Genomic DNA, 20433 nt, shown 5'->3' on the forward strand with positions numbered 1-20433 from the left:
ACATATCAAAAGGCTGTCCGGGTAGCTTTCTTATACAGACTGCAGAGGGGGCTAGCAATAGATGATATCAACTGTTAAGTACATTTACACTCCAGAGAAGCAAAATTTCTGGTTGTGATTTTCAAAGCAGAGCAGGGGATTGAAATGCATGAAAATTACTAGAAGATATGTAGTTCAATCCCCTGCACTGCTTTGAAAATCTTAACCTCTAACGCTAAACAAGCCACATGTCTTGCCAAGGCTGCTTAGGCCAAAGTTTGATTTCCAGTTTCATTCCTTATGCCTCAAATCCACAGAATTTTCTCTGCTTCTGAGAAGCAATATATTTGATTAAATCAGTATGAATGGCTAATACTCACCAGCAACCCTGCAAGAATAAAGCAGGGTGAATAGTCCAGCTTTCTAAGTAACGCTAATCAATAAATGAACATATGCAACCTTGCCTCATAACTTACCAGCCTACACACTTGTGTGAACATACAAGATGGAAGGGAGATGAATGAAGAAACATTGGAAAGATTTCAAGCTTCTAAAGGTTTATTTTACATTGAAGGGAAAACTATTTGAAAAAGAACATAGTACACTAGAGCAGTGTCCTCTTTTAAAGTATTAATATTTAAAGGCTGAAAGGAATCTCTCTAAAGCACGCTGAAGAAGGGAAAATCCCTTACCACTTTCAGCCAGGGCAGCAGCCACTTCATTGAGAGTAGAATAGATGTTGCAGGCAGCCCATCGGCATTGAGCACCCAAGGCACCAAGAGTCTCCATTAGCACCTGGATCAAAGAAAACAAGAACAGCCGTATTGGGTCAGACCAATAGTCCATCTAGCCCAGTATCCTGTCTTCTGATACTTCAAAGGAAATGAACAGAACTGGGCAATTACCATGTGACCCGTCCCCTGTCATCCAGTCCCAGCCTCAGAAGGTAATGAGTGATGTTGTTTTCACATGAATTGCACTGAATTAGGAGGCCTTTGTGCAAATATACTTTTACATGAAGCCAGATATCAAGCTCTGTAATTACTGTGAAACAGATTTAAATGGGCTCACTGTAGTTTCTTTAAACATCGAGATTTATATGAAGCCAGATATCAAGCTCCGTAATTACTGTGAAACAGATTTAAATGGGCTCACTGTAGTTTCTTTAAACATCGAGAGCTTGTCTACACGGTGCATTAGTCCTCCTCAGAGGAGTGTAAATTCCAGTGCTCACTATTGTGTTGTGCTAACTGGCTCACTTAATCCCTTGCTGGCATGCACTAAGAGCCCCCTCGTGTGCACTACTGAACTTTAGTGCATGCCAGCAGTGGCCACCTGGGCCAGTTAGTGCACAGCATGCCAGTGCACCCTGGCATTTAGTGCGGGCTAACGCAGCGCTGTGTAGACAAGCCCTGACAGAGCAGTCAGTGCTATATGAAACAGAGACAGACAGACTGTGCATCAGAGATCCTATCATTTAAAACAAATGAATACAAAAATAAAATAGTAATTCCAATGCACCTAGTCCATTTCATCCAGATATAGCAAAGCCCCAAATCCCAATCCCCTGCTCTAGTCATTAGAGCTCATTCCCTTCTAGTGCTCGGAAAATTCAAAAATCCAAGAGTCCTGAATCACACAGTACCTTCACCTTTACCTTCACAATCACTAGATCCCACTTCCCTCTTGTTTTATTCTAAGATTTGTGGGGGGTTTTCTTAATCATCATTACTCACAGCTATGACTCACAGACACACACATGCACTGCTCACATCTTAAAAGATGAGATACAGATAGACACACATCCTTATTAAATAGACCTTTACAGAAGTCAGCAAGTCTCCTTTTTAAAAAGCGATTTTGGTGAAATGTGCTGGATTGACATCTCTGGAGACTGAAGTCCTCTTTGTCCCCAAGGGCAGCTGCAGCACAGACAAAGAGAGTGCAAGATTCCCTGACACTGCCCTGCCAATGTGCTCCTGCCCCGGAAGGACAGAGAACAGGTTTCAGTCTTCATGGCCTATCCATTCTTTGGCCTCCCTGCTGAGACTGCCAACAAGGGTATGAATTAGTGCCAATTGCGTTGGTGTTTTTTGGGCTGTGGACTGCCATTGTTTGGGAACTGGACTGAGACCCACTAACCTGTCTCACACCGGTCACTGAACAGCCAACAGTAGCTGTTACAGTCATTACCGTCCTGGGCCAGACTCAGACAGGGGACCTATCAGTCACTGGCAGCATATCCCTTCAGCTATCCCAAGTCATCCAATCTCTGGGAAATCTATTTTTCTCCAAACATGGCATTATGTAACGATGCCTATTTCAGGGAGACTATTTCCTAGGAGCACATGCTTTGTATACCAATGGAGTCACCCTACAGTGGAATTTAAAGAGGCTTCTTGCTGAAATGCCCACTGCAAAGGGAAAAGAACTGAATAAATAAAACAGGGCCTTACGGCAGTCTGTGCAGTTATGTGTGTGCAGCCCACAATCTTGGCCCCAGCCAATGGCTTCTCTCCCTGAGCACGCTTTCTTAAAGCCATAAGTGCAGGCATCTCTGGAAGGAAAGAAAAATCCATCATTAAAAAGCAAAGAAGAGTCATCACAAAGAAGCAGACATCCAGCGCCGCTGCCCTACCTTGCCTTAGCATTTAAGATCTACGGTAATAAATCTGTGCAGTACTGCCAACCCCAAACCCTCAAAAGCCTGGAGTCAGGCCCCCCAAATCATGACATTGGCTTAAAAATATTAAGATTTTTAAAAAAATAATTTGTTTTAGATTCTTTTTACTTGTCTTCTGTTGTTTAAGTGTTTAGGGTGCAGCCTAGTCATGGTTTCAAGCTTTTCTCTGCAGCCAGAACAGCTAGAAACGTACTGCACCCTCCCCAATGGAAGCTGAAATTTTCACATAATCACTTGTCTAAATGAGTTGGGGCTTGAAGAAAATCAAATATCACGAGACTCATGGTAAAATCCAATAGTTGGCACTACTACTGTTATGGCTGTGTAAGAATTTCAGTCCCTGTCTAGAGAGCTGAGAGTTGGATAAGCCCACTCTTTTTGCTTGTGAACAATCTAGTAATTGGATTTGGTCCCCTTTCACAAGTTGTCTGAACTAATCAGCATTTTTACAACTTTGTCTATTATTTGTGAAGTATTTGATAACCATTGTCTTCTGTTTGTAATAATGGGTCTTTAAAAGTTCAGTAATTTCTCTATTGTGGGTCACTGAGATCACAGGATATGTTTTTTCTGTTCTATGATAGGCTAACCTAACTGTTATTAGCAGGAACAGTGCCAGAAGAAATCAGTGGGACACTGAACCTCCCAAGGAAAGGATGGGGAGCACTTTAAGAAGATGCACAGAGAGGAGATAAGGTAGCCTAAGAAATTTTAGGACACAAATATTTCCCTATTTTGTGTTAGCTACTGGAGCCTCTTGCCTTTTACACCTGGTTGGAAGTGTATCACGTAGCTCTGTTGTAATAGGGCAAAGAGAAGTTTCAGGTCATCTACTTGAACCCTTAAGTATAAAATGTTATGAGTAGAGCTGGTCAAAAAATGGACTTATTCTCTGCTCCATGGAAAATTTCAACAAATATGAAAAAATAGTTTGTCAAAATTTTCCCATGGAAAAATTAGACTTTTCAGGGAAAAAATATTTTATCCAAAAACTGAAATATTTTAATTCAGAAACATTTCTGTGGTGTCACATGCTCTTATTCTCTGGGGTTCCTGGTCAGACTCCATTTCCCCATCATGCACCATGGTCTCCCTTTATGATGAGGAGAGGTAGTTGCATCAAGGGTGTATTGTGAGAGGTATAGTCTGGCTGGGGAAGCTGGCCCATAGTGGAGGATAAAGACATGAGGAAACACAATTGCATCTCCCATGAGGCACCAAGATGGAAAATCCAAACTGAAATATTTCTGTTTTTCACTGAAATATTTTGTGTTTAGAGCATTTTTTCTTTTTGACGAAAGATCAAAATGTTTTGCAGAAAATGGGCACTTCTCTGGGAAAGGTTCCTTTAGTCAAAAACCCAATTTGCTGCTGAAAAACAGTTTCAATAAGCCCTTGCTATAAGCTCTGCAGGATGGGAAAGTATGAGGTACTCCGGATTTGAAGCTGTTCAGGTGAGAAGTCCAGATCACAACAGCATCAAACTTGAGGAGCCTGCCTCCTTTTACCTTGTTCAGCAATTTCAATCTCTCGGCGCCCAAACTCTGCCTGCTTTATGTTTTTCACACAGAAATCGCTGCTGCCTTTGGAGTTCTTCTGTTGCTTGTCCCTAGGGGAGGTCTCATCATCAGAGCTGTCGGTATATGAGGCAGCTGGAGAATGAGAGAATGAGGACACATCAGGCAGAATAAAATATCCCCGACCCCACCGACAAGCAAAAGAAGGGAATTTGTGGTGTGGAAGAAGTCAGACAATCTGCAATGGAAAGGGGGACACAGGTTCAAGTTACAGTAAATGTCCAAATACCTGGTCACTTGAGGGTAAAAATACTTCGCAATTATGCATCGCTCACAGACATGCCCTACAATTTGTGTTCTTTCCAGTTTTGAGTTGATCAGCTAAATAGCCCAGATGCGTTTCTCTTGGGCAACAAGAGCATCTTTCTTCAACTGAGACCTCCCCTTCTGCTTCTACTGTCCACAACCTCAGGATCAATCTTCACCCGGAATTGCGCCCCCCTCCCCCCCCAGCCCCAGACCACGATTCCCATCACTACTTCAGCAACAGCTTCTCCTTGACTGTGCCAGTCTCTATTCATGTCTTCATCTCCTCTCACCTTGTCTACTGCAACTCTTGTCTATGGCCTCTCCAAGTTCCATCTCTCTACATTCTCCACCCACTTAGTCACTGGCCCCTCAGACTGCCTACAAGCCTGCCTATTATGTAGAGAGCTGTACACTAGGAACTGGACACAGACCCGATCTTATTACACGTTAGTCACCAAATAGTAGTTTGATAGTAAAAGCGCCGAGTCATGACTCATTTAAGGTGCCTACGTACAGTCCCTGGACTCACTTAGTTTGTAAGGCCTGGTCTACACTATGAAGTTAGGTCGATATAAATTTCCTTGTGTTGACCTATTTATGCCGGTATCTACACTCAAATTAATCTCCCTCCAACATAAGCGCCCGATTACAGTGACACAGTAAAACCACCTCCCCAAATGCCATTGAGCAATGGTCAATCTACTGAGATTGACAGAGTGTGAGTGCAAACATTGTGTGACCTGTATCAACCCTAACAGTTCTCCATGTCACATTCCCTGCAACAGTGATTGTTTTGGTCTCAATTGTGAACTGCATTGCTCAGGGTCATGCAGACCAAAAGCAAACCCCCGTCCCCCAAAAACCAGCCTGCATATTTTTGAAATGCCTTTTCCTGATTCCCTACTGTGGCAAGCACACCTAACAGCTCTCTCGTTGTGTGCAACGGCCCAATTGACCATGCTGGCTCCACACACACTAGATGCACTTCTGCCTGGATAGACAGGAAGTACTGGATCTCCTGGGCCTGTGGTGAGAAGATGCTGTGCAAACACAGCTACGGACCAGCCACAGAAACAGATATCTACAAAAAGATTTCACCGGAGATGCAGGCAAAGGGTACAACAGGGATCAGCAGCAATGACAGTTGAAAGCAAAGGAACTGTGCCAGCATACCACAAGGCCAGGGAGACCACCAATCATTCTGGTGTTGAGCCGCAGACTGGCCACTTTTGCATCAAGCTGCATGCCATATTTGGTGACGACCCCATCAGCACCCTACAAACCATTGTGGATACCTTGGAAGAGCCCACGTCAGAGACTCCTGCTGTGAACAGTGAGAAGGAGGAAGAGGGGAGAGAATTCCCCACAGTCTAGCCAGTCCAGCCTGCCGAGCCTGGACAAACCCGATGAAGGGGAAGGGACCTCTGTGTGCAGGCATTTTCCCTTACAGTGCTTAAATTTAAAGATGGCACCTGGTCCATCACCAAGTTGACATGACAAAGATACCAACTTGCTTTACTCGCACAAGAAGAGGTAGCAGACCAACCAACGGAGGCAGAGTTGGTATCTGCTGTTCATTCCTCTGTAGGGTTAGGCATGGGGAGATGGAGGAGGGCCATGTGGAGTGTTTTGTTTATGTACACAGGAATGTCCCTTGTATCCTGAGAGATCTGAAAGAAAACTTTCATGGAGGTACTCTGCAATTCTTTCCCAAAGGCTTCTTGGGATGGCTGCCTTATTTCTTCCTCTGTGGTAGGACACTTTCCCATGCTACGCCACAATGAGTTTGGCTGGCACCACTGCAGTCAACAAGCCAGTGGCATATAGGCCCCAAGGGGGGCGGGGGAAGCGGGGGGGCGGAAGCGAGCTCCAGGACGCCATTAACAGGTTAGCTTACTGTGCCTTTGTTACTCTCGAGAGTGAGATACCAGCTAAAATCACCACTGCTTGTGGAAAATAGTGCCAATTCAGTTCCCCTGCCCTATACGCATATCCACGGAATAGGGACCAACATTGTATTGTTTCGTACAACTGGATTTCCATTCTTCCACCTTGCCCTGGGCAGGCAACACTCACCCTGGCTGGGACAGAGTGGTGTTGTGCAGAGTCACTCCAAACTGAAGCGTCAATAGGCGTGCCTTATTAAACACTTTTATGAGAATAACGGAAAGGAGTTTTGAAACATATCTTTTCCTTTTGACTGGAAATCCAATGACACACCTGCCTGTTTTTATCAGCAGCTGCTGCCGTTGCAGCCTTGAGAGGTGCTCCCTCCACAGCCATTGCATGCCGGACCCTGATGAGGAGGAGGAGGAGAAGGAAAAGGACTAGGAAGGACATGTTCAGTGAGATGCTACAAGCCAGTGCTGCCTCAGATCATGATCAAAGGGTCTGAAAGGCCAACATGGCAAAGGGCATGGAGAAGGACGGAGCTGACAGGACAAAGGCCCAGGAATCCCAGCAGGAAAAGGAGAAGGAGATACACCAGGACACAATGGGGCTTCTCAGGTAGCAAACTGAAATGGTGCAGACCCTGGCTGATCTACAGAAATCCCACCCTTTGCAGTCCTTAGAGAACTCCATGGTAAGCAGCTCACTACATCTCCCAGCATGCCATGTGGCATCATGGGCTATGTCCTTATCCCTACCATTCCACACTGGGGGACAGCAAGGAAAACCACAGCTTCACATACACCAACCTTGGTTCTCACAGATCAGTGTATGTGTAAACCATAATGGACTACCATTGTCCATTGAAACGGATAGAAATGTTTGCTGCCTTTCCAATATTAAAGTTTTCTTCTATTCATTCATGTTACAAGTTTGGGTTGCATGGCCTGGTGGTGTTTGCACATTGGTTTTATTGCACTGTTTTTGCTACTCCATAAATTTATATTTTTTGAAAATAAAATTATCTTTATTAGTGCACAATACATATTGCAGAATGCATAGCAGTACTCAAAGCACCCAGTACTTGTAAATGTACATCACCACAGACCTAGGTCCAAGAAAACACCGGCTCATATTTATAAAAATACAGCAAGCACTGCATAAATAGGTTCAGTAAAACACACAATCATAGTTATTAATGTACAAGAAGGACTACACAACTCCTAAAAGCATCCAAACCTTCAGGCCCAGAAAACACTCCAGCACAGAACACTGTTGTGGCTGACCATTTAAGTGCTCTTTCAAAGCCTCCCTCAACCACACAGCTCCATGCTGAGCTCTTGCAATGGCCCTGTTAAACTCACCAGACAGCTGTTCCACCTCCACCCTGCAGCAGCTTTTGCTCACAGAAACTATGCAATACACAATAGGTAGCTATAACTATTGGGATATTTTTCTCACTGAGATCCAATCTAGTGAGTAAACACTGCCAGGGTCCCTTCAATCTACTAAAAGCACTTTCAACTGCCATTCTGCACCTGCCAGTAGTTGAATCTTTCTTAACAACCCTGTGTTCTTAAAGATGCAAGGGTCATGCACCTTCCCTAACCGGCCTGCGCTGATATCAGGGAAGTGTCCCTGGTGGTCCACCAACACTTGTACAACCACAGAAAAGTAGCCCTTTCTGTTGATGTACTCATTGCAAGGTGGGCTGGTGACAAAACAGAGATGTGTGTGCTATCACCCCACCACAGTTCAGGAACCCCATTGCCGCAAATCCTTCCACTTTGGCAATGTGCAGGACAAGACCCCTAGTCCTGCGTGCAGGAGACAATTAATGGCCCTACACACTTGCATGACAATGGCCCCCACTTTGGATTTTCCACCTTCAAAATCATTTCCCACTGACCAGTAGCAATCCAGAGTTGCAAGCTTCCAGAGTGTGATCACCACTCACTTCTCCACTGTCAATGCAGCTCTCATTCTGGTGTCCTTGCACTGGAGGGCTGGGCCAAGCTCATTACAAAGATCTAGGAATGGAGTCTTTAGCATCCAAAAGTCCTGCAGCCACTGCTCATTGTTCCAAACCTGCTTTAGGATGCGATCCCACCAGTCAGTGCTTATTTCTCAGGCCCAGAAGTGGCACTCCACCATCGCAACTGCTCCATGAATGCCACCAACAACCTTGAATGTTTTTCATTATGTCCCTTAGCAAACGGCCTTTGAAGAAATTGTCATGAACCCTGTTGTTGTGGTACTTCCTGGAGGTCTGCAAATACAGGAGAATTGTGTCCCATATTTGCAATGTTCATGAGAGCAGTGCAGAGCTCTGCAGGCTCCATGCTTCTATCAGAGATGACTGACATGAAAAGCGCCATGCATGTTTGTGGGATTTTAAATGAAAGGCACGAAAATTATGAAATATAGATGGCATTATGGGACGGAGAAAGTTGCAGGCTGGAAATTTGACCCTTAGCTTTCAGAAATTCCTGTGCAACTCATTTCTACCTCCCATATTGTGAAAATTTCCCAAAAGGCATTGCACTGCACACTGGGATACCTACCCATAGTGCACCACACTTTGTATTGACACAAGCACTCCTGGTGAGCACATAAGCAGCCAAGTACGCACACGCATGAGCAATATATTATCTTCAGTGATTGTACACTGATGTTACCTGCTTCAACCAAAGTTTGTGGTGTAGACATGGGAATGTGTTATTTGGAAGATAAATCCTCCTTAAGGAGATTTAAGATGGGAACAAAGGGCAGGAAGGTGATTGGATGTACAAGGGTTTTAAAGTAACTATGTTCAAAAGAGCAGGCATTTAAAAATGTCATACTCTCACTCTGCATCTCTGCTCCCCGTGTGTCAGTCTCAGCTGCTCACTTTACAGACATGAACAAGTATTTGCTTCCTTTAGCTCTGCACAGCCCTTATAGCTATTGGAGAGCAAGCTTGAGTCTGTTTTGCCTCACGCATCAACAGAACTGTCCGCTCATTGGTGAGCCTTTGTCTAAGCACGGTAAGAGGCAGAAAGCCCCAGCTAGATTTTCAGATGCCAGGGGAATCTGTGAAGCTGACAGTTATTAAAATCATGTTTTGTCTCACAGCAAGAACACATGATTTCAGTGTTACTGAAAGAGAACCACTGCATCAGTACAGGATCCCACGATCCCATTAGCAAAATCTCCAAGGACTGGTAAGAGTCAGGGAGAAGTATTTCACCTTTCTATTTAATTATAAATACAAAACACCCAGTGACAAAAGTGTCACATGTTTCTTCTTTGCATTGTTTATACATTTTCTTTACTTGTTTTTCATTTTCTCTCCCTCACCCCAGTTCTATTTTTTCCTTTGCATCCAAACAATTTTCCTCTTCTGAAGTTGTTGATTCGCCTTCAAGTATTATCAGTGCAGCCCTCCCCCACCCACCTCTAGAGGTGCACCTGTATTCTCCTCAGAAGCTCAGAACCCTATGGAAAACTCAGCCGGGTGGAGTCAGATGCCTGACTCTGCCTGGAGCTCTGGAATACTTCATGAGAGGCTAGTAATGAGGCATGGCCCCTTAAAGTGCGCTCAGCTCCTTCCAGCTATTGAAGCAGCATGTTGGAACTCCCTCTCCTCTTTCCATAGTTCAATGAATATTGCTATGCTACTTATACTGTATAAGAAATAAGTATTATTATATAGAGTGGCCCTCTTGTGTCTCTGGCACTCAGAGACACTCTTTATGATGCACAGGGCAAGGATCATAGACTGGAGTGTTGCCAGTGTTGTTCAGTCTATACGGGCCTTATGTCTCAGGCATGAAGAGACCATGAGTCTTGCCTCAGGTTAATCCTGATGGATAAAGCACTGAGGGCTTCAAGGATGAATATGGAGTCAGAATTGGTATCTGGTCCTTCCTGCCATTCCTGAATGCAGGAGAAGACAAAAATCCAGTGCCAAGGAATGCTCAGTGCTGACAAGGTCTGGACACTCAGGTGGGCTGCATGGTACCCCAGGTTTCTGAGGGCCAAGAGACAGAGGAAGAAAGATGACGCACGTCTTTCCCCTCATTCTCACTCTCAGAGGTCTAACGGGGATAGAAGGGGATCACTGGTGCAAGAGGTGATGGAGATCAGAAACATCCGGTGCCTAAGAGATTCAGTTCCCCAGTGCCGAGGAACAAATCTTTGTCCCCAGTGACAGAATTCAAGACAGTGTGGAATCATCATGGCTGGGGCCAATGACACACAAACCTTTGGGCGGGTAGCTAATATTTTGAGCCCAGTTCCTTGTTTGGCATCTAAGAGATTTATTGAGGACAACCCAGCTGGATCATCCCATCAAGGACAGATTTCTTTGATGACTCAGTAGGAGTCCCCCCACCCCATCCCAATTACTAAGGCAAAACACGGGGTTCCACTAGCATCGAAGACTAAGATCTCCGATCCCTCAGAGCTGACCTTGCTGTCATATGAGGTGAAGTTTGAAAGCTGTGCCAAGAGCTCTCTGTTTTCCAAGCCTTACCCCGAATTCTTCTTGACTCCAACCTCGATGACAATTGTCTAAATACCTGGGTCGGTTCATCATAATTATCTGAGGGGACCCTTTGTATCATCTTATCGTTATGGAACGAGTTCCCTTGCAGGATGCCAGGCTCCTTGAGCCCCTCAGCCCTAGGATCAACCGTCAAAGCAACATTCAGGGACCGGAAACCAAATGGAAGCCATCACCAACACATTCCATTCCAAAGACAAAGCATCTGGAACCTAGAATGATGGAACCTCCCCGCCTCATCATAGCTAATACAGAGTTCTCTGCTGGTAAGAATGTCTTGGAGGGTATGTCTACACTGCAATAAAAGACCTGCAGCAAGGCCATAATTGGCCTGGGCTCACAGGGCTCGGGGCTAAAAATTGCAGTGTAGATGCTCCGGCTCAGACTGGAGCCTAGCCTCTGAGACCCCGTGAATGGGTGGTTCTCAGAGCCTGGGCTTCAGCCCGAGCCCAAATGTCTACACTGCAATTTTTAGCCCATTGAGCCTGAGTCAATTGACCCGGGCTCTGAGACTCAGTGCCACGGATATTTTATTGCAATGTAGACATATCTGATATGGACTTCTCAAGAACCTGATCCACACTGTTTGCCCTCCTCCCCTGATGGAATCCTCTACAGTTTCCCTCCAAAGAAATTTAAATCCTTTCAAGATCTTTTGACAAGAATTGCAGGCACACTGGGCCACTGCCATAACCACCAGAAGGGCAGCATGGCTAAAGTGCTCTAGTCCCTCCACACAAATAACCCAGAGGGGAAGATCTTCCCTTTGAATGTTGGGAGCTTTTTAGTGCCTGCAAGAATGAGAGCTTACAGAAAGTGAAAGATTCAAGGTTCACTTTGAAGACTCTAGGAATATATAAACCCTCCTTCAGAAGGAAGACTCCCTTTAGATACCACAAACAATATCTGTTGACTTCTCCGGACTGTCAAGAGGAAACCACACCAACGGTCTTCCTCTCTTCTGGCAAACACAGATCTCAGTCTTATTGTCAGACGCATGTGTCTTCATGCTGTGTTTCAAGCCCTCCTTCAAACACCAAGTAAAAGTTTTGGAAGTATACTTGAGAGCCTCAGACCAGTCAACCTGGATGTACTAGACATCAACCCTGTCTCCACCTCGCTTCAGAGGCCACCTGTTCCCTGTTTTTGAAAACATAGAATAAAATTATCACAGACAAGTGGGTGTTGGAAAACTCTTGGAGTGGCTACACTATACAATTGCACTCCATAGTTCCAAATTATTCACTTTTTCCATCCCTCTTCAGGGACTGTTCTCGCAAAAAAACCCTATCAGAAACGAGAATTCTGCTCTGTTGCAGATTAGTGCAACCGACACACTTCCCAATCAATACTGGTGGAAAGTGGTTATTCCTGTTCTTTTCTTATTCCAACTAGACCTGGAGGGCTCCTTTCTATTATGGCTTTTAGGGCATTCACTCAATACTTTAAGTTTTGGATTATGATTGTAGTCTCCATTACTTCCTCTTTAAATCTACAAGATTGGTTTGTAGCTCTCAGCTTCAAAGACACTTATTTCTATAGATCCATCAGACCGTCACACAGGAAGTATAACTGTTTCTGAATCAATAAGGTTTGCTATCCATATGGAGTTCTACTTTTTGGCCTATGTACTGCTCAGCTGGTATCTACCAACTGCCTTGCACCAGGCTGTACAGCAGCACAGCTAAGACATCAATGTGACAGTGTATTTCTATATCTGGACAGCTAATAAAGGCATTGTCACTACAAGAAGTTCAAGACCCCTTTCAAAAAACATACTCTCGATTCAGTCCCTGGGCCTCAGGATAAATCAGGAAAAGTTATTTTATTCCCATCTACAGGATCACATTCACGGACGCAGACACACACTCCACAACTACAAGGATTACCTGACACCACAAGGCTTCAGGAGATACTCAGGACCAGAAAACTGTTACACGCTCCATCCCAGCATCAAGCCAGAACAATTGTACAATTGCTAGGATTGATGGCATCATGTATTCTGATTATTTCCTTTGCCAGATTAAAAATGAGACCTCTAAAAACCTAAAGAAAATGGACTTGAGAAAAACAAACCACCTACGTTCAAGGGCTCTTTCAAGCCTCCAACTCCCGCTCCAGTTATCAGCAAAACAAGAAAGCAGACTGCACATACATATGCCAGAACTCAGAACAATCAGACTAACATAAAAGAAATTCCTCCCACATATACAAATACAATATTACAAAAAAACATAATAAACCACTCTTCTATGTCCAGAGGATTGTATTCACCAACACATCACATCACCAACTATTCAGCTCCCAGACAAGGAGAATACCTGGGCAGACCAACTCAGCAGAACAAGCAACATGACACACAAATAATCCCTAAAGACACACTACAGGCTTGTCCACACGATAGCTTAGTGTGTGGCAAACTAGGGCACTGTATGCTCACACCCTGGCTTGCTGTGCATTAAGGGTATGTCCACCTTGCAATTAAACACCCACTGCTGTCCCATGTCAGTTGATTAGGGTTATGGGGCTGTAAAACTGTGGTATAGACATTCAGGCTCAGGCTCGGGCTCGGGCTCAAGCTCTGGAACCCTATGGGTATGTCTACACTACCCGCTGGATCGACGGGCAGCAATTGATCCAGCGGGGGTCGATTTATCATGTCTAGTCTGACGTAATAAATCGACCGCCGAGCCCTCTCCTGTCGACTCCTGTATCCCATTGCCGCGAGAGTCGCAGGCAGAGTCAACGGGGGAGCGGCAGCAGTCGACTCACCGCAGTGAAGACACTATGGTAAGTAGATCTAAGTACGTTGACTTCAGCTACGTTATTCACGTAGATGAAGTTGCGTAATTTAGATCAACTCCCCCCCGCACAGTGTAGACCAGGGCTTAGTCTTCAAGACTTGTTCACTATTTCCCCATACCCCAATCTGTGGAACACAACAAACATCTTGTTGCAGCACAAGAGAATTGCAAATAAGCAGAATAGCGCTCCTGAGGAGGAACAAGTTGCAGTTCCCTGACAGTTATCTTCTCCCTGAATTAAAGCCATCAGTTTCTGCATGCCTTTTCCCCAATCCCCTTGATTCAAGTGTTATTGGAAAGATAAAAGACAAGGCACATGGTTCTACTGATAACATCAAACAGGACCAGATAGTTTGGGAATTCAGTGGAGTTGAGCCACCATTTTCTCTTCCACTGGTTCTGGATCTTTTAGCATAACTGAGGTCTCATGCTTCACCCAGATCAAAAATCTCAGCAATTGGAGTTTTCATCAAACTTCCGTGAAAACATTTATCTTTCTTCCAAGGAGTCTCACAGTTGTTAGTGCAAAGCCTTCAACTAGTATGTAGCCAAGTAGAAAGAGTCTCAGTTTTGGTGACCATCATAATATAACTAAATCTGCACCAGCGTTTCCCACGAGTGGGGATCTGTACTGATAAAAGGAGAAAGAGGAATTACCTAAACTGAAAGTTGAGATCCACATTCCATACCCGCACTATTCTGATCTTAGATGGTCTGAGGAGGAACTTAGGTGACACAGGGGGTCCACTCCCCCTTATGCAGCCTCTCATGGAGTATCCCATGTCTCAAAGCATGTGTGCTGTGTCCTTCCAGTAGTCAGAACTTTCCAGAGGGATCCAAGCTTCAACGGAATGCTTGGTTATATCCCAAGAGAATATGGGAATTAGTTACTGATAAGCTACTCAAAGGAGTCAAGTTATAGGGATACAAACTCCTCTTTCCAGCGCTCCCACAGCCTTTCATTAGCATTTAGGTGTCAGTAAATCTCAACCAAGCAGTTAAAACCCTCCGTTCTGTACTGCCAGTATGCATATGGTCTTTTACACAGCACCCAGTGTGCTTGTAATTGACTTTTCTAGCCTCCTGCAGGCACTTTAGAACACCCCCAGGAGAAAAAGCTTAGTGCTGGTGCTGTCTGCGTGCCAGGCTCCCCAAGACCTGCTTGTGCCTAATCTGCTTATTAAGAATTATACATTACTGAAATTTCTCTGCAAAGGATCTGTCCCCTGCAAGGGTGTGAAAGGCAAGTCTGACCCTGCAAACAGCCCATCGATGGCAAAACACATTCAAGGAGGTGAAGAACTAGAAGCCTATTTTTAATAAAGAAAGCAAGTTATACAATATTGAACACTGGGATCAAAAATTTCAGAAGGATTAACTAGTTAATGCAGGATTATTTTCCTGAAAACAGCTAATCTGTGCAAAGGGTTTTTAAAACCGTATCTTGGTGTTACTCCTTGGGCTGAATGTACTTTTTGTAACCAAGCCTGAAAAACATAGGTAGTAACCAGATTTTCATACATGCTGCGTTCTTTCCTGTTAACAGCCACAGAGGAAGTTATGCTATGTGTGAGCCCTACTATCCTGTGGCACTTGACAAAATTACTGAGGTCAGGATCTCCCCAATACACATATTTTGGAAAGGTACTAGAAGTCTGCAGGATTTATCTCCTAAATTTAATTTAAAGTTTAGGTCAGGACCCCCATTTAGCAATTTACAAGTAAGCAAAACAAAGCTATGTGATGTCAAAGAAATGGCAGTTGCCAGGCAGTGTTATCCAATGGCCAAGAAAGGGGAAAACAGCTGCAAACTAGAAATGGTCCCAACTGGCAGGAACCAGAGGGGGATCGGAACTTTCCCAAAATTCAAGGATGCTCAGATTTAGGGTTTGGATCCAGGAAAATCTGATTACTGATACCACCAGACTCTTTTTAAACAGTGATAAAAAGAGGAACTAGGGTACATTCCAAAAAAGGGCACTTCCCCCACTAACCAATTAATCCTCCCTATGACCTGCACCTCCTAAAGATGGCTATTACAAGCTAATAGAAAATGTACCTTGGTCCTTTTCTGTTTGACCCCACTAAAGTTATGAAACAGCGTGAGAAAGAAATCAATCTCCTTTAATTAAAGATATTATTAACTTAATCTTATTTCAATAACCAATTTATGTGTGTAATGTGCACAACAACAATACTTAGCACTTAAGCGCTTCAAAGCGCTGGACAAATATTAACTAACTAATCCTCATAACACCACTGCAAGGCAGGTAAGGATTATCCTGATTTTACAGAAGGGGGAAAACAGACACTGGAGATTAAATGATTTGCCAAAGGCCAAGCCACTTAGTCACTGGCGGAGACAGGATTACCACATGCAGACCACTAGGCTGTGCTGCGTTGCTACTGTGACTAATGCCAGGTCATACAGTTGCAAATAGCTGCCTTTCCCCCTCTTGCTGTGACAGCTAGCTGGGGAGACTGGCCATGAAACTGTACTGTGAGCCTTTTGGCATACCTACAAGACACACAAGATGACTACCACAAGTATAAATACAGCCGCAACACTGAAAGCATTGCATGGGCCAAAAACTGTCCGAATTTTCTTTCAGTGAAATACAGGGATTGGATTTTTATATAAGTAGGCTTTGAAGTATTAGGTTTTTATTGGTAAATGTTGGTAAATGTCAATTTCACTGTACACACACAAACCGATAAAAAATATTTCAATAGATGATCATCTAAATTTCAAGATAGTCGAAGAAAGAAAAATGCTGCTGAGACTTAGAGTATGATTTAAGGATATTTACTTTGTATATTTTGACATTTGACATTGATAATGTGTTCTAAGAGTTATAAAGTTTTAATTTTTTACATCTCAAAGTCAACTGTCATTAAATTGTCTGCCCCTCCATCCCCCTATTTCCTACAACTCTTGAACATTTAAATAGATTAAGCATTTTTCCAATTTTTAACCCCATAACTTTTTGCAACTGTGAAAATTTTAATTGATAAAAATAAAAAAAGATTAAAAATGAACATCAATATTATCCATCATAATTACAAAAAAAAAGCAAATTTTGCCAAGCCTATAAATAAGTAAGTCACTTGGCAAACAAACATATTACACCATACGCTGCTGGAGGTGTTTATGCTTTGCACTTGAAAATACAGGAAAGCATCCTCAGATTGGATAACAAAGTGGGACATGGGGGATAAAAAGGCAAATAATTGGCTCTTCAGAAGTATTTTAGGAGCCTCGGGGTTGAGTCACCTTTGTTAAGAGTTGGTTAGCAACAGCAAGAAAGCAGCAAACCCTAGAGGCAGGGAAATTCCCCCCAGACTTCAGTTTAGTGGTAGAATTTTTAACAAGGTACTCCCATGAGACACACCTATAGCACATCAGTGACCTATACAACTGGGAATCTTCTAAGGGATTTAAGGGAGTTAGGCGCTCTGCTCAATTGCTGGGGACCTAACTCCTCAGGTCCCTTTGGAAATCCCAGCCTTAACTAAAAAATGATCATTTGATTAACTTGGACACAAGAGAAGTCTTTGCCACTTTAAAGAAAGCAGAAAGAATGATTATCATTGGTCATTAGTAATAGTGTAGTGACTGCAAGTTGATATATTGAGATGATTCTTCGGTGTTTTACATGAAATGAATTTGGAGGGTCTCATTCAGACCCATTCCTAGAGGGACTGGAGTTCACATCACAAGAACAGCATAACTGCCGCCCATTCTGTGCAGAGGTGCCAGGACTCAATGGGCCTGTCAACTAAACTCCCCTTTTGGCTCTAAAATCCCTCTCTCCAGGTCAAGGATGAGGCACATTGATGGGAGTCTCCGCTACCTGCAAATGCAACGGTCCTCGGAACAGAGGGCTTCAGTCTCCAGGGCTGTCAACCCAGCACTTTGCATTAGCACAAAAATGCACTGTTTTATTAATACAAATTAAAATGCTGATGCTGTAATGGGAGAGACTAAGTAAGATGGAGGAGAGCACACAGGAAATCACTCAGAGCTCTTTCAACTATGGGTCTGGAGTACCGACAAATTGAAGAAATATTAGTCAGACTAATTAGACTAACATTAGTCTTTAAAAAATGACAGTCATACCAAATATTCACATTAAAATACTGATTAGCTCTCACAGATCTATATTAGAGAAATTCTAAACCTTAGTGCCAACTTAAAGCTTCAAAGGGGTAGCCATGTTAGTCTGTATCCACAAAAACAACGTGGAGTCTGGTGGCACCTTAAAGACTAACAGATTTCATAGAATCATAGAATGTCAGGGTTGGAAGGGACCTCAGGAGGTCATCTAGTCCAACTCCCTGCTCAAAGCAGGACCAATCCCCAACTAAGCCCTGGTCTACACTAGGACTTTAGGTCGAATTTAGCAGCGTTAAATCGATGTAAACCTGCACCGGTCCACACAATGAAGCCCTTTATTTCGACTTAAAGGGCTCTTAAAATCGATTTCCTTACTCCACCCCTGACAAGTGGATTAGCGCTTAAATCGACGTTGCCGGCTCGAATCTGGGGTACTGTGGACACAATTCGATGGTATTGGCCTCCGGGAGCTATCCCAGAGTGCTCCATTATGACCGCTCTGGACAGCACTCTCAACTCAGATGGACTGGCCAGGAAGACAGGAAAAGAACCGCGAACTTTTGAATCTCATTTCCTGTTTGGCCAGCGTGGCAAGCTGCAGGTGACCATGCAGAGCTCATCAGCACAGGTGACGGAGTCCCAGAATCCCAAAAGAGCTCCAGCATGGACCGAACGGGAGGTACGGGATCTGATCGCTGTTTGGGGAGAGGAATCCGTGCTATCAGAACTCCATTCCAGTTTTCGAAATGCCAAAACCTTTGTCAAAATCTCCCAGGGCATGAAGGACAGAGGCCATAACAGGGACCCGAAGCAGTGCCGCGTGAAACTGAAGGAGCTGAGGCAAGCCTACCAGAAAACCAGAGAGGCAAACAGCCACTCTGGGTCAGAGCCCCAAACATGCCGCTTCTATGATGAGCTGCATGCCATTTTAGGGGGTTCAGCCACCACTACCCCAGCCGTGTTGTTTGACTCCTTCAATGGAGATGGAGGCAATACGGAAGCAGGTTTTGGGGACGAAGAAGATGATGATGAGGAGGAGGTTGTAGATAGCTCACAGCAAGCAAGCGGAGAAATCGGTTTTCCCGAGAGCCAGGAACTGTTTCTCACCCTGGACCTGGAGCCAGTACCCCCCGAACCCACCCAAGGCTGCCTCCTGGACCCAGCAGGCGGAGAAGGGACCTCTGGTGAGTGTACCTTTTAAAATACTATACATGGTTTAAAAGCAAGCATGTGAAAGGATTACTTTGCCCTGGCATTCGCGGTTCTCCTAGATGTAGTCCTAAAGCCTTTGCAAAAGGTTTCTGGGGAGGGCAGCCTTATTGCGTCCTTCATGGTAGGACACTTTACCACTCCAGGCCAGTAACACGTACTCGGGAATCACTGTAGAACAAAGCATTGCAGTGTATGTTTGCTGGCATTCAAACAACATCCGTTCTTTATCTCTCTGTGTTATCCTCAGGAGAGTGAGATATAATTCATGGTCACCTGGTTGAAATAGAGTGCTTTTCTTCAGGGGACACTCAGAGGAGCCCATTCCTGCTGGGCTGTTTGCCTGTGGCTAAACAGAAATGTTCCCCGCTGTTAGCCACAGGGAGGGGGGAAGGTTGAGGGGGTAGTCACGCGGTGGGAGGAGGCAAAATGCGACCTTGTAACGAAAGCACATGTGCTATGTATGTAATGTTAACAGCAAGGTTTACCCTGAAAGAGTGTAGCCACTGTTTTATAAAATGTGTCTTTTTAAATACCGCTGTCCCTTTTTTTTTCTCCACCAGCTGCATGTGTTTCAATGATCACAGGATCTTCTCCTTCCCAGAGGCTAGTGAAGCTTAGAAAGAAAAAAAAATGCACTCGCGATGAAATGTTCTCCGAGCTCATGCTGTCCTCCCACTCTGACAGAGCACAGATGAATGCGTGGAGGCAAATAATGTCAGAGTGCAGGAAAGCACAAAATGACCGGGAGGAGAGATGGCGGGCTGAAGAGAGTAAGTGGCGGGCTGAAGAGAGTAAGTGGCGGGCTGAAGACAGGGCTGAAGCTCAAATGTGGCGGCAGCGTGATGAGAGGAGGCAGGATTCAATGCTGAGGCCGCTGCAGGACCAAACCAGTATGCTCCAGTGTATGGTTGAGCTGCAGCAAAGGCAGCTGGAGCACAGACTGCCACTGCAGCCCCTCTGTAACCAACCGCCCTCCTCCCCAAGTTCCATAGCCTCCACACCCAGACGCCCAAGAACGCGGTGGGGGGGCCTCCGGCCAACCAGCCACTCCACCACAGAGGATTGCCCAAAAAAAAGAAGGCTGTCATTCAATAAATTTTAAAGTTGTAAACTTTTAAAGTGCTGTGCTTAAAGTGCTGTGTGGCATTTTCCTTCCCTCCTCCACCACCCCTCCTGGGCTACCTTGGTAGTCATCCCCCTATTTGTGTGATGAATGAATAAAGAATGCATGAATGTGAAGCAACAATGACTTTATTGCCTCTGCAAGCGGTGATTGAAGGGAGGAGGGGCGGGTGGTTAGCTTACAGGGAAGTAGAGTGAACCAAGGGGCGGGGGGCTTCATCAAGGAGAAACAAACAGAACTTTCACACCGTAGC

General features: G+C 44.6%; 1 protein-coding gene across 2 annotated transcripts in view; it reads right to left on the minus strand.

Moving 5' to 3' along the window:
• The window catches only part of AHCYL2 (adenosylhomocysteinase like 2), a 217954-nt gene that overhangs the window by 32657 nt on the left and 164864 nt on the right, over window positions 1-20433 (minus strand). For both annotated transcript variants that reach the window (XM_077837570.1, XM_077837578.1), the window contains exons 3-5: window positions 4171-4314; window positions 2436-2536; window positions 672-774 (exon numbers count right to left, since the gene is read on the minus strand). In XM_077837570.1, the coding sequence (XP_077693696.1) occupies window positions 672-774; window positions 2436-2536; window positions 4171-4314 (348 nt within the window). The remainder of the gene's footprint in view (window positions 1-671; window positions 775-2435; window positions 2537-4170; window positions 4315-20433) is intronic.

This window comes from Eretmochelys imbricata, chromosome 1 (assembly GCF_965152235.1).
Source record: "Eretmochelys imbricata isolate rEreImb1 chromosome 1, rEreImb1.hap1, whole genome shotgun sequence".
NCBI classification, from domain to species: domain Eukaryota; kingdom Metazoa; phylum Chordata; order Testudines; family Cheloniidae; genus Eretmochelys; species Eretmochelys imbricata.